Here is a 15,120-nt window from a genome sequence, read left to right on the forward strand (position 1 = left end):
GGGCCTGGGTGGGATTGTGGTCGGTACAAACTTGATGGGCTGAATGGCCTCCTGCACGGTAGGGATTCTATGATTTTTCAGTCCAGCCACTGGCCAAGCTGTCCAGTTGGCCCTCTGTCATACAGAAAAATTAGCAAAAAGACATAGTGAGCTTTTACTATAACGTTTGGCAGGACTTGTGTGTCCAGTGACTTGACGTGTTCTTCATTTTCAGCCTCCCCAGAAACTCCCCATCTCCCTGAACCTGCCAACATCACCTGTCCCTGAAGAATGGGGACGGGATTTGCAGGAACTATATTTGGAACATTAACATGCCAGCTTGCTTGTGGTTTCTTTTGACAAATGTTTGAATTGATGGTTTTCCAAAGAGGGTCATTTTCAAATGTCCTTTTGTTTCAATTGTTCCTCACCCTTTTTATCCCAATACAGAAGGATCGGTGTGGCAGGCAGGAACAAGTTACCCGGTTGTGTATGTGAATGTCATTTTATTTGAGACAATTACGTTTTCTGGTGCAGAGTCAAATTTGTTTGAAACTGAATTGAAGTTTCTGTAAGGTATTTGCCTGAAATAAACTTTGGGCTAATTTGCTCTGCCTGGCTTTGAAACCTAAGTTGGTGAAAGTGCAGTACTTTTGATTGCAAGAATGACCCAGTCCCTCTGCAGGTTTGTTTGTGTTTGAGAATGAATGCAAACTTTTAGCAACAGCATAGAGAATACATTTTGATTTGATTTGATTTATTATTGTCACATGTATTAACATACAATGAAAAGTATTGTTTCTTGCGCGTTATACAGACAAAGCATACCGTTCATAGAGAAGGAAATGAGAGAGTGTTACAGTCATAGCTAGGGTGTAGCGAAAGATTAACAAGATTTGATTTGATTTATTATTTGTGTGGAGGCGATGGCCCAGTGGCATTATCGATAGACTATTAATCCAGAAACTCAGCTAATGTTCTTGGGGACCCGGGTTCGAATCCCGCCACGGCAACTGCTGGAATTTGAATTCAATAAAAAATATCTGGAATTAATGCATGGAGGTCGTGGTTCCCGGCGGGGAGCCCGCTAAACGGCCTCTGCTGATGTCTCCCTGTGCTAGAGCACTGCAGCGGGCTTGGAGAATCAACCCCCATGGAATTTTGAATCTACTGATGGCCTTGAAACCTTTGTCAATTGTCGGAAAAACCCATCTGGTTCACTAATATCTTTTAGGGAAGGAAATCTGCCATCCTTACCTGGTCTGGCCTACATGTGACTCCAGAGCCCCAGCAATGTGGTTGACTCTCAACTGCCCTTCAAGGGCAACTAGGGATGGGCAATAAATGCTGGCCCAGCCAGCAATGCCTATGTCTCACGAATTAATAAAAAAAGAAAATTGCCAAATGTATTGGGATACAGTGAAAAGTTATTGTTTCTTGCGAGCTGTTACAGATAAAACATACCATTCATAGAGTACGTAGGGGAGAAGGGAAGGAGAGGGTGCAGAATATAGTGTTACAGTCATAGCTAGGGTATAGGGAAAGATCAACTTAATATATGATAGGTCCATGCAAAAGACTGATGGGAGCAAGTAAGAAGCTTCTCTTGAGTTGGATGGCACGTGGTCTCAGACCTTTGTATCTTTTTCCTGATGGAAGAAGGTGGAAGAGAGAATGTCCGGGGTGTGTGGAGTCCTTGACTCCCGAGGCAGCGGGAAGTGTCAATGGATGGGAGGCTGGTTTGCGTGCTGATCTGGGCTACGTTCACAATCCTTTGTAATTTCTTGCGGTCTTGGTCCGAGCAGGAGCCATACCAAGCTGGGGTACATCTGGAAAGGATGCTTTCCATCTGTAAAAACTGGTGAGTGTCATAGTGAACATGCTGCATTTCCTTAGCTATCTGAGAGAGTAGATTAAATAGGCTGAAGTGAGAACACTAAAAGGTTACTTTTAACACAAAAGTGTTCCAAATCTTTACAAAAATAAGCAGTGGGTTTCAGTGGAGCCGTTAAATTTACTTCTATAGAATTAACTGATTTAATCCTCAAAACGCGCTCATGATTTCAATAAATGCAATTGGTTCTGGCAGCATAAACCGCCCTGTTGGCCTGTTTGTTAATGAGAATGTGATGTAGTCTTATTTGTCTTGGTGTGGCATAATAGATATATGGGCCATTAACATAGAGGTTAGAGATAAAACCTGACTGAACATAAATCTGCAGCACTGGATCCTGATAGCAACACCCCACCCCCCAGTTAGCCATCCCAGTTAGCTGTAACGCTAAACCTCCAGTTTTGCAATATAAAATCTGATACCCATAAAGGTAGATAATGAAATAATGCTGAAACCAGGTGATACTGCAGGTACATTGAACTCTACTCGTCTGAGTTTCAGAATGTCGAGGGCTGGTGGATAGATTGTCAGCTTCTGTGCTGTGGTCAAAGTTAACAAAGGGACCAACCCTTTAGTCAGTTGTTTCTTTTATCTGTCTGTTCCAACTCAGCAAGTTAAAACAAGTTACTTAAAACCCCTTTTAGAAAATACCCAATGGCATCCTTTAGTTTATTCCTGTGCCTTTTTTGTGTATATGTTTGTTGATATCCCAATCAGTAGAAATCCAATTGGAGAATATACCTAACCAATTATTGGGAGTGGGTTAAATATGAGTTTAACAATTTATTTGGGAGTGTTGTAAACTAAAATTCATTGAAACTTGACCCAGGGGTCCCCTAGGGTCTCCTACAATCATTGCTCCATCACTGCCCCCCGACCCCACCAGTGCCAAGGCCTTCAGGGGTGCACGGTTCTCCTGAGAAGCAGTTCCCCCTTCACAGGGGTGGCCTCGCAGCTGTGGCCACCATTTATCTTAAACAATTCCAAACTGCTTCAGAGAGTGATTGAGGACAGAGCTGCCAGAAGAAGCCTCTTCATTGGCTGTCTCTTGGAAGATCTCCCAGGTGTGCACCCTGACAGTCAGAGCTGGGTCAGGATGTAGAAGCGGCCCTGACTCATGTCAAGAGCAGTGGATTCTGCCGTCAGTGAGCTGATGCATGGTGTTACATCTTGCCAACCCGGGACAAGAAGGTTCCAATTTCAAACCATCGACTGTGATGAGCTGAGACTTGGGGCAATAAAGAAAGCTTACAAAATTTTTCAGAACCCCTCTATTTCTGATTGCTGCTAATGAACACATGCAAATATGTCATCCAGATACCAAAAGCTTGGTTATTTGTGGTTTTAATTCAATTAGCATGCTGAAACTTATTCAGGTTGACCTATTTATCCAGCTCTCTTGAGAAAGTTGAAAGGTTAGAGTTAGGGTTAGAGTTAGGTTTTTGGGGTTGGACAGATAGAGGAAATGTCCCCTTTTCTTCATGCCCTGCCACTTTTCTTTTGGCTCACATCCAACCCTTGTTGCCCCAGGGTTAGAGTTAGGTTTTTGGGATCGGACAGAGAGTGGACATGTCCCTTTTTCCCCTTGCTTTGCCACTTTGTGTTTGGCTCACGTCCAACCCTTTTTGCCACTTGTGATGCCTTGCCCCCTTCTATTGTGTCTTGTTGTCTTCTTGTCTCCTGGAGCTTTTTCATTTTTATTCATGGAGTTAGGAGTTAGGGTTGCGCTTAGGGTTGGAGTTAGGGTTGGAGTTAGGGTTGGAGTTAGGGTTGGAGTTACAGTTGCACTTAGGGTTGCGCTTAGCGTTAAGGTTGGGGTTAAGGTTGGGATTGGGGTTAAGGTTGGGGTTGGAGTTTGGGTTAGGATTAGGGTTTGTGTTAAGGTTGGGGTTAGGGTTAGAGTTAGGGTTAAGGTTGGGGTTAGATTTAGGATTGAAGTTAGGGTTAAAATTGGGGTTAGGTTTAGAGTTAGGGTTAGGGTTGCATTTAGGATTAAGGTTGAGGTTAGATTTAGGGTTAGGGTTTGGTTTCGGTTTAGGATTGGAGTTAGGATTGCCCATCACTCTGTGTTCGTACCCTTAGGAGAGGGAGAGTGAGCAACCTGGACGGGAATAAGCTTAAATGAATAGAAGCTCAAAACTATTGAGCTGAACTTGTCTGGGACAGTGCAGTGAATTAGAAATAAGAATAAGAAGTGCCGGAAATACTCTGCAGTGAGGCTACATCTGTGGAGAGAAGACACTTTGCAAAATAAAAGTTATAAAGGAATATAAAAATATTTTGATGGGGTGAAGAATTTTAAAAAATCATCTTGTAAACTACAAAATGCTTCAAAAGAGTCTCCATGTGACCCGTTGATCTTTGTCCTCCTCTGGGTGCCTGTTGGAAGTTGAATGTTGTAAGTGTTCGCAAGTTGAGAACTCTGAACTTTGATTCCGATACTTCCACATAATTAAAACTTACCAAGCACAGTTTATAGTTCTCTTCCTTATCAGATGTGATAGAAGCCGGGTGATAAATACAAGGCCTCATGCGGGGACAAGCAGCAGAAGAAGTGAAGTCGGGTGAGAAACTATCTCAAAGGTGAGAGGTGAGTGATGCTCCACTGATTTTACTAATATTACAGCAATAAGGTTAAAGTGAAATGGTTTGAGGGTAAGACTTGCATTGCAGCATTATGTTCCAGGGTCAAATGTTTGGTGAAAATTATAGGTATGTGTGGTAGGGTAATCCAATTTGAAAAAAAATCACTCAAAATTAAATTTCAGCCACAAGTATTCGTTTGAGGATTTGTTACCATGAATTGTAAACACTTTCTTCTTAAAACCAGTTTTTGACTTATTGTAGTGAAATTAACTGCTTTGAGGAGCATCCATTGATGTTATTTTTTTCTGATACGGAATTTACAGGTAACACGGCCTCAGTTACACATAGCACCACTATTCACATTTTACTGGGCTAAGTTGCTGATACGCTCAGAAGTTAAGCTTGCAATCAAAGTTTGCATGGCAGTGCAGTATTGAGGGAGTGCTGCATTGTCTGTAGAGATGCTTGTCTTCAATTGAGCCATTCAACAAAAGATCCCACGGCACCATCACGAACAGATCACCTGGACATTCATAGATCTGTTAATTTAGGGTCACCCTGGCTCGAAGCTTTTCTCTCTCCACAGATGCTGTCAGACCTGCTGAGATTTTCCAGCAGTTTCTGCTTTTGTGGTTAATTTAGGGATTGTTTTGCCAAATTTGTCCAGGCAACAAGTTTCGAAGTAGATAATTGTGCCTGGGGCGCATTGTTTATTTATCAGTGTCAGAGTAGGCTTAGATTAACACTGCAATGAAGTTACTGTGAGAAGACATTTCACAAAGATTGGGGATTGCTCTAAATGCAGGAAGTCCGTTTGACTTTCCGAGATGATGTTTCATGTTTGTTTTTGGTGGGGAGTGAGGGAGCGAGGGAGGCAGCGTGGGGCGGGGAGCGAGGGAGGCAGCGTGGGGCGGGGAGCGAGGGAGGCAGCGTGGGGCGGGGAGCGAGGGAGGCAGCGTGGGGCGGGGAGCGAGGGAGGCGGCGTGGGGCGGGGAGCGAGGGAGGCGGCGTGGGGCGGGGAGCGAGGGAGGCAGCGTGGGGCGGGGAGCGAGGGAGGCGGCGGGGAGCGAGGGAGGCAGCGTGGGGCGGGGAGCGAGGGAGGCGGCGTGGGGCGGGGAGCGAGGGAGGCGGCGGGGAGCGAGGGAGGCAGCGTGGGGCGGGGAGCGAGGGAGGCGGCGGGGAGCGAGGGAGGCGGTGGGGAGCGAGGGAGGCAGCGGGGAGTGAGGGAGGCAGCGGGGAGTGAGGGAGCGAGGGAGGCAGCGTGGGACAGGGAGCAAGGGAGGCGGCGGGGAGCGAGGGAGGCAGCGGGGAGTGAGGGAGGCAGCGGGGAGCGAGGGAGGCAGCGGGGAGTGAGGGAGGCAGCGGGGAGCGAGGGAGGCAGCGGGGAGTGAGGGAGGCAGCGGGGAGTGAGGGAGGCAGCGTGGGGCGGGGAGTGAGGGAGGCAGCGGGGAGCGAGGGAGGCGGCGGGGAGCGAGGGAGGCAGCGTGGGGCGGGGAGTGAGGGAGGCAGCGGGGAGCGAGGGAGGCGGCGGGGAGCGAGGGAGGCAGCGGGGAGCGAGGGAGGCAGCGGGGAGTGAGGGAGGCAGCGGGGAGCGAGGGAGGCAGCGGGGAGTGAGGGAGGCAGCGGGGAGTGAGGGAGGCAGCGGGGAGTGAGGGAGGCAGCGGGGAGTGAGGGAGGCAGCGGGGAGTGAGGGAGGCAGCGGGGAGTGAGGGAGGCAGCGGGGAGCGAGGGAGGCAGCGGGGAGCGAGGGAGGAGGGGTGGGCGGGGAGCGAGGGAGATGGGGTGGGGCGGGGAGTGAGGGAGGCGGGGTGGGGCGGGGAGTGAGGGAGGCGGAGTGGGGTGGGGAGTGAGGGAGGTGGGGTGGGGCGGGGAGTGAGGGAGGCGGTGTGGGGCGGGGAGCGAGGGAGATGGGGTGGGGCGGGGAGTGAGGGAGGCGGAGTGGGGTGGGGAGTGAGGGAGGTGGGGTGGGGCGGGGAGTGAGGGAGGCGGTGTGGGGCGGGGAGCGAGGGAGATGGGGTGGGGCGGGGAGTGAGGGAGGCGGTGTGGGGCGGGGAGTGAGGGAGGCGGAGTGGGGCGGGGAGCGAGGGAGATGGGGTGGGGCGGGGAGTGAGGGAGGCGGGGTGGGGCGGGGAGTGAGGGAGGCGGAGTGGGGTGGGGAGTGAGGGAGGTGGGGTGGGGCGGGGAGTGAGGGAGGCGGTGTGGGGCGGGGAGCGAGGGAGATGGGGTGGGGCGGGGAGTGAGGGAGGCGGAGTGGGGTGGGGAGTGAGGGAGGTGGGGTGGGGCGGGGAGTGAGGGAGGCGGTGTGGGGCGGGGAGCGAGGGAGATGGGGTGGGGCGGGGAGTGAGGGAGGCGGTGTGGGGCGGGGAGTGAGGGAGGCGGAGTGGGCGGGGAGTGAGGGAGGCGGTGTGGGGTGGGGAGTGAGGGAGGTGGGGTGGGGCGGGGAGTGAGGGAGGCGGTGTGGGGTGGGGAGTGAGGGAGGTGGCGTGGGGCGGGGAGCGAGTGAGGCGGTGGGGAGCGAGAGAGGCGGTGTGGGGCGGGGAGCGAGGGAGGCGGCGTGGAGCGAGGGAGGTGGGGTGGGGCGAGGGAGGTGGGGTGGGGCGAGGGAGGTGGGGCAGCGGTGGGGGGAGTGTTTGCTGATGGTGATGGGGGTGAAAGGTGATGAAGTGGCGATGACAGCCCCAAACTCAATTTGAATGGTGAAAACTGTTCTGATCTCGAATGGGAACCAATTAGAGAGAGCAGCCATTTCAGAAATACCAAGCCCAATATCAGATAAATGAAATAAGCTCCAGAGACCCTATCGCACAATTAACATCTATGTTACCTAAACAAAAAATCGAACATTTTCCAACTGAAGGCAAAGGATCTTTGTTTCTTGTGAAATGCATTAAGTGAAATCCAACTGATGAACTGGTTTGTTAAAATCCTGTTCATATTTACCGCTCTTTGTTAATGAGCTGAATATTAATATCAACAAAAAATCTTTTATTTCTTTTATTTCCTCCTCCTTTCCTCAAAGTATTGACCTTTCGAAGGTTTCATAAATTCTAGCAGTTTCTATTGCATCTTTCCAAGTTCCTGGTTTATTTGTGAAACTGGACTACGTGGGCTGAATTTTTTTTACTGACTTGCATTGATATACTTGCATTAGGGTCAGTACAGTGAATGTTCCTTAAATTGGTCCCTGGAATGAGTAGGTTGGCTTAAGGGCCTACTATAGCCACTCTCCACATGCCAGGCCTCGTACTAAGCCTAAAACACGGCCATGAGTTAGAGGCAGCTTCCTTGGTAATGGGGACCAGTACTTCATTTGCACTTCCCTCCAACAGTAGTCGCCATGACCATTAGGACGCAGCTGGGGCCTGTGGCCATCCAGTGATAGGGTTGCCCCACCATGACAGTGGGCTGACAACTGTTAAAAATGTTTAAACTCTCGGGAGAGCACATCTCCATCTTCAGACACCCTCTCTCTCTCTTGTCCACATCAGCAGCCTTGACAGTGGGGCTGCTGATCTGTCTGTTTCAGGGGGTCTTGCACGCCCACCCCACCATCCTTATTGCAATCAGGTGCTGCTGGAACCTGACCTGACATTGGGGTCCTGGCTCCAGATCGAAGGTTTAGCCGTCTGTCGGCAGGATGTTTGACAGTTTTGCCCGATTGTTTCCTATCCTCGAACCACATCCACAAACTCTCATTTTTTCATCACTTGTTAACAAAGTGTTGTGGGTGGCACGGGTGGCACAGTGGTTAGCACTGCTGCCTCACAGCGCCAGGGACCTGGGTTCGATTCCCGACTTGGGCCACTGTCTGTGTGGAGTCTGCGCGTTCTCCCCGTGTCTGCGTGGGTTTCCTCCGGGTGCTCCGGTTTCCTCACACAGCCCGAAAGACGTGCTGGTTAGGGTGCATTAACCATGCTAAAAATTCTCCCTCAGTGTTACCCGAACAGGCGTTGGAGTGTGGCAACTCGGGGATTTTCACAGTAACTTTATTGCAGTGTTAATGTAAGCTCAGTTGTGACTCTAATAAATAGAACTTTAAACTAAACTATTAAAGAGGAATGCTGACTGATTTTATTCTCTGCCCTTGTTCAGCTGATGGCAGGAAATTGTGATGCTCAGATTCTGGCTCAGATGAACCTGGTTTATAGCGAGACAGTCAAGGCATTAATGAACTGAGCCTTTGTGAAGTTAAAGATCTTTAGATCTATTTTGTTGCCATTAATAATCCTGAAAGACTGAATGTACTCATTTGGCAGTATAAATTAAACTAATAAGTTCAATTAAAAAGTTCTGAAAGAGATTATTTTATTCACAGTGTCGATGCGTGCAGCCGCCATGAAGACTATTGTTATAACTTTGGCTTTCTTCCTGATCACAGGTATGTGCGAACAATCCTTTACTTCCCTGAATAATAGAAGAAATAACAGACCAGCTGTGTACGACTAGTGGTTTGGATATGAAGGGAAACCTTTGATATCATCAAGTTTAATGGCTTCATTATTTTCTTCATTTTGTTCAACTCATAAATAATCAGTTACTTATACAAACAACCTGTTAAGCATGATAAATAATAATGGCAACCCTAGAACTCCGAAAATACATCGCCGCGTTCAGTCTGGCGCTGTGTGCTAATGAGGAACTCTGTCACAAAGTACAAAATTAAAACTGACCAAAGAATTGTGCGTACATCAGAACTCATCAAACATTTTCAGAGACTCCCTCCAGTGCAGAAGAGGCCAATCGGCCCATCGAGTCTGCACCGACTCTCTGACAGAGCATCTTATCCAGGCTCAGCATTCCCCCTGCCCTATCCCCATGACCTCACGTATTTACCCCGTTAATCCCCCTAACCTACACATCCTTGGACACTAAGGGGCAATTTAGCACGGCCAATCGATCTAACCCGAACATCTTTGGACTGCGGGGGAAAACCGGAGCAGCCGGAGGAAACTCATCAGATGAGTTTCCAAGTTGGGCCGAAGGGCCTGTTTCCATGCTGTAAACCTCTATGACTCTATGAGAAGTTTCGTTAGTAATGCTGAGGTGTTTCGTTCAATTAGTGCAGGAACTGACCAATTGCTGCATTAGATATTTCACAATAAGGCGACAGAGCTAATTCTCCCTGAGCTTCCACAATTTTAAAAACTGTAACAAATCCAGCAACGGTTAACACACCAGGCAGTTATATCTCTTTGAGGTTACTTCTCATGTAAAATGAAACAACTGATTTTTCAAGGCAGGCTTTCTTTCCAGACACGGTTTGCTAGGAGTTAAAACAACTGTTCCTCTTGTTGGCCGAGTTCTCAAACACTTACCATTGCATCGATTGAATGCTTCTGATATACAGTTTACCCTGTTTGATCTTCCCTTATCTGAACTAATCTCTTCAGAAGTCAAACTTAATTAGCTTTGTTTATGAGTCTACCTTTTCGAATGAAAATGCAAAGTTCACATCTTACCCCTCCTTTGAACCTCTTGCACCTCAATCAAACCCTTTATATTCTATTCCCCATTGGAATAGTGCAGAAGAGGCCAATCGGCCCATCGAGTCTGCACCGACTCTCTGACAGAGCATCTTATCCAGGCTCAGCATTCCCCCTGCCCTATCCCCATGACCTCACGTATTTACCCCGTTAATCCCCCTAACCTACACATCCTTGGACACTAAGGGGCAATTTAGCATGGCCAATCGATCTAACCCGAACATCTTTGGACTGCGGGAGAAAACCGGAGCAGCCATAGGATCCTACAGTGCCATTTGGCCCATCGAGCCTGCCTTGACATCAATCCCTCCCAGGCCCTATCCCTGTAACCCCAAATACTCACCCCGCTAATCCACTAATCTACATATCTCGGGACACGAAGGGGCAATTGAGCATAGCCATTTCACCTAACCTGCACGTCTTTGGAGTGTGGGAGGAAACCAGAGTTTAATAAGGCTCAAACATGATACATCTTTGTTTCAACTTTGACAACATCTGACAGAACTTGTTGTATGGCCTACCTTTGTATAAATTCCATTACATTCTCAAGCTTTCAGATGATCTTCAGCACAGGGATTATTTATTACACAGTAATCTCAGAGATTGTACACAGGCCAGTACCAGTGAACCTGTGTATTTTCTAAAATCCTAAGGGAGTTTCACAGTAACTTCATTGCGGTGTCAATGTAAGCCCACTTGTGACACTAATAAATGAACAAAACTGAAAAACTAAACTAAATAAGACAGACACGTCAGTCTTTGGCTATTTTTGTAAGTACGATAAAGCATGAATGATGTGGATTAAACTGTGACTCAGGCCTGTTTTAACAATTGTTACAATGAAGGTCTTTCTTCTTCAAGGAGCTCGAGGCGCAGCCCTGTGGCAGGATGAGACTCAAACTCGTCTGAATGGGCTGAAAAGTACTCTTCAGAGCTACTTCAACCAAGTGAGTGACACAGCTCGAGACACTGTTAAACAAATCGATAACTCTGAGATTGGCAAGCAGCTCAAGTAAGTATTTAAATGGTCGCGCAAGTATTTGACTATTTATACAACAGAATAACAATATGGTTGGAAAAGCAAAGTACCGCAGATGCTGAAAATCTGAAATAAAAACAGAAAATACTGGAAAGTCTCAGCAGGGTGGCACAGTGGGTAACGCTGCTGCCTCATAGCGCCAGGGACCCGGGTTCAATTCCAGCCTCGGGTCACTGTCTGTGTGGAGTTTGCACGTTCTCCCCGTGTCTGCGTGGCTTTCCTCCGGGCGCTCCGGTTTCCTCCCACAGTCCAAAGATGTGCGGGTTACGTTGATTGGCCGTGCTAAATCGAGCCTAGTGTCAGGAGGACTAGCAGGGTGAATAATAAGTGGGGTTACGGGAATAGGGCGTGGGTGGGATTGTGGTCGGTGCTGACCCGATGGGCTGAATGGCCTCCTCCTGCATTGTAGGGATTCAATGATGTCTGGCAGCGTCTGTGGAGAGAGAAACAGAGTCGATGGCTGGAATTTTACCAGCCTGCCCCCCACAGGAATTGGAGCGGGAGAGGGGCGGACAATGGAAAGGTCCAGTGACCTCGGGTGGGATTTTATGGTTTCGGGACAAGCGAGGCCGTAAGATCCCGCCCGTTTCTTGGACTCCTCTCTGAAGAAGAGTCGCACGGATTCGAAACGTACTGTCTCCCCACAGGTGCTGCCAGACCTGCCGAGTTTCTCCAGCATTTTCTGTTTTTCGAACAATATGGTCATTCCCATTAAGGTAAACTCTGTCTGGTTTTGCTAGTCAGAATTTAAAAATGATCGTGGAGACTAATTGTTTTTGACTAACTTACATTTGAATGGTTTCACCGGGCTGAACTTTAACCCAGGAAATGGTTTCGCTCGGGTGAGGGGAGTGAAAGTCTGAGATCTGTTTCCGGGCACAAGCCACTTCCAACCCACTCACCTCTGGCTTTATCTGAAGCTGGAAGTTGTGCGAGTGACTAACTCGATCAAAGAAGGCAGGCTGAAACTTTAAACATGATAACGAAGCTTCATTGTCATGTTTCTTTTGATGTGGAGATGCCGGTGTTGGGACTGCGGTGAACACAGTAAGAAGTCTCACAACACCAGGCTAAAGTCCAACAGGTTTATTTGGCATCACGAGCTTTTGGAGAGCTGCTCACCCACCTAATGAAGGAACAGCGCTCCAAAAGCTCGTGATTCCAAATAAACCTGTTGGGCTTTAGCCTGGCGTTGTGAGGCTCCTTAATGTTTCTTTTGAAGTTTAACTCCTATTGTCTGAGTTTCCCTGGGAAAGCCAGCAGCCTCCCCAAGGTGCGAACTCAATGGATTGAGGAGGCAATCCTTCACACCCAACCCCTGCATCCTGGTTGTTTCCTTCCCCCACTCCACCACCCCCACCGTCCCTCAAGGCGTGTGACTCCAAAGCCACAGCAATGTGGCCTAGCAAATCATTCAGTTCAAGGGTGACTGGGAACGGGCAATAAATGCCCATCAGCCCATGTCCCATTTTACCTGCATCTTAGCTGTTACCAATTGTGATATTTTACCTTTCCGCCAACACTGCTCGAATAGTTTAAATTTCAGAATGTATTGAGGTGGGAGATGCAAATTAGCTCAATTATTTTTAACAGTACTGTTTAACGTAGGGGACAGACTTGTGACAAAGGTGGAGCCCTCACTGTAACCTCCGGTTTTCTTTGCAGCCTAAGGATTTCCGAGAGTTTGGAGAAACTCAACAACTACGTCACAGAGCTGCAAAAGATGGTAGCTCCGCTGTCAGATGAAATTCAGCAGAGGTTACAGAAAGATGGGCTGAAGCTTGAGGAGAAGATTCAGGAGGATCTGCAAGAGCTCAAAGTCAAAATCCTTTCCTACACGGACGACTTCCGCAACAGGGTCAACCAGAGTGTTGAGGGCTACCAGGTTATGCTGGCACCCCTTGCTAGCAATCTGAAGAAACAGATTATTCGGAATACTGAAGGCCTCCAGCCTTTGGCTCAGAAGGTCCAGGAGTCAATCCAGACCAATATCCAGGACTTTCAAGTAAAGATGGCCCCATTTACCGAAAACGCCTCCGGGATTCTCAATCGTCGACTGGAGGAATTCCATCAGAATGCTTCCCCTTTTACCAGGAAGCTGAGTGAAAACTTCTACCAAAACTTGGCGGTGGTGAGACAGACATTAACTCCCCTGACCCAGAACGTCCAGGAGCAGGTCATTCCGTATGCAAAAGACCTTAAAAGCAAGTTGAACTCGCTGTGGGAAACGTTACAGCAAAGGTTGGATGAGGAACAGTAGGACAACCCAAATTATACGTTGGATGTAACAACTGTGGCCTGCCTCTTTTTTTGCCGTGTTGACACATCAATGTTCCAATGTTTACTTGAGTACGCATAAGTTTTATTTATTTACTGGCCAGGATACCAAAATCCTGCAGTAGCAAATATGTACTGCTCTCTTGACAAGTAGAACATTATGCAGGTTGTTCCCAGTTTTGGGAAAACTGCTGTCTCAAGGTAGTTTATTAGCTCCTACCTGGTGTTGGGTAACATTGGCTGGGATTTTCTGGCCCCGCTGTGGTGTGTTTCCTGCCCCCCCCCCCCTCCCCCGTCTTTGGACTGTCAAAATCCTTGTTGACTTTGGCGGGACTGGAAAATCCTGCCGGTGGGAAGGGCTGGAAAATCCCACCCAATGACTTGACGATGGAGAAATTCAGCATGCGTTGTCGATTCCCCTAGGACGCTATTGGTGAGCGTTGCAAAATGCTGTTCTGCTACAGTAATCTGATTTAACCACAGGAAATAACATTTAAGGAAATATTTTGACAGTAACTTTGAAAAGTGTACCGTCTTGATTTGATGATGTTCTCGGGTGAATTGCTTGGTAATAAAATCATCGTTAAATGTAAGTGTTTTCTCCGTGACTGTGTTTGTTGTCAACATGCGCCGCACATGCCCAGTTGAACGCTTTACTCTGTAGTGGAATAGGCCAGACCACAAATAAAGGAAAATAAACGAAAATCGCATCTTTGGCAAGGAATCGAGGATTTAGCTTCCAGGGCTGGATGAGTTTCAGTGCTCTGGCCTGTTGACCCGATCTTCTCTGCAAAGACTGCAGGACTTGCTCATTCTGTTCACTGTTTATAGACTATTCTTTCTGTATTTTACCCTTTCTTCATTTATTTTCTGCACATGTGGACAAGTGCAGACGGGTATCAGTAACCATCTTATATCAATAGGAGTCACAGGGCAGAATTTTCCCGTTCCGCCCGCCATGGGTATTCATCGGCATTACTACTGTCAAATGCTACACCACTAACATCCTGGGGCTCCTGACTGCCCACAAGTGCAACTGGACCAGCCACATAAATATTTTCGTTAGAAGAGCATTGACCCATAGAATCCCTGCAGGGCAGAAGGAGGCCATTCAGCCCATTGAGTCCGCACTGAGTCTCTGATACAGTATCTTACCCAGGCTTCTTCCCCCACCCTATCCCTGTTACACCATGCATTTGCCATGGCTAATCGCCCTAACCTACACACCTTTGGACACTAGGGGCCCTATTTTACCATTTTCATTCGAAGTGCTGGGCGGACTTGAAACTGGGAGTGTTTCAGATCGACGTTTAGACCCGTTCTCAGGCGTCCCCATACACGCTGTGCCTGCAAAAATATCAGCGAGTCCGAATCGCGCTGCGCAAGCCTGTGGGCGGGGCTTAACGGGCCCGAAATCCTGCAGCTCCGATCGGCGCCTCCAACTGCGCATGCGCAGAAAAAAAATGATAGAATGCGGCTCCCCTGCCACATCGCTCCCGGGCCGGATAATGTCTCCCCCCCCCGGCCCCCCCCACAGACATCTTCAGTGTTCCTTTCTGGATCTTCTTAAGTGTGTGATTCTCAGCAGGGTCCTGGTTAGAAGGGAACAGTGATTCTCCAAATAGGGATCAAGTTAGGTGGCACGGTGACACAGTGGTTAGCACTGCTGCCTCACAGCGCCAGGGACCCGAGTTCAATTCCGGCCTCAGGTGATTCTCTGTGTGGGGTTTGCACGTTCTCCCCCTGTCTGTGTGGGGTTTCCTCCGGGTGCTCCGGTTTCCTCCCACAGTCCAAAGATATGTAGGTTAGATGGATTGGCCGTGGTAAATGTGTGGGGTTACGGGGATAGGGTGGGGAAAAGG

The 15,120-nt window shown here is 48.6% G+C and overlaps 1 protein-coding gene across 1 annotated transcript; it reads left to right on the top strand.

Annotated features, from left to right (window-relative positions):
* Positions 1–443: 443 nt before the first annotated feature.
* On the top strand, positions 444–13,940 carry LOC144480038 (uncharacterized). The gene is made up of 5 exons (XM_078199197.1): positions 444–469; positions 4,353–4,463; positions 8,775–8,837; positions 10,804–10,954; positions 12,647–13,940. The coding sequence occupies exons 3-5, from the start codon at positions 8,780–8,782 to the stop codon at positions 13,239–13,241; spliced, it is 804 nt and encodes a 267-aa protein (XP_078055323.1). The 5' UTR covers positions 444–469; positions 4,353–4,463; positions 8,775–8,779; the 3' UTR covers positions 13,242–13,940.
* Positions 13,941–15,120: the final 1,180 nt, after the last annotated feature.

Source organism: Mustelus asterias, chromosome 27 (assembly GCF_964213995.1).
Source record: "Mustelus asterias chromosome 27, sMusAst1.hap1.1, whole genome shotgun sequence".
NCBI classification, from domain to species: Eukaryota; Metazoa; Chordata; class Chondrichthyes; order Carcharhiniformes; family Triakidae; genus Mustelus; species Mustelus asterias.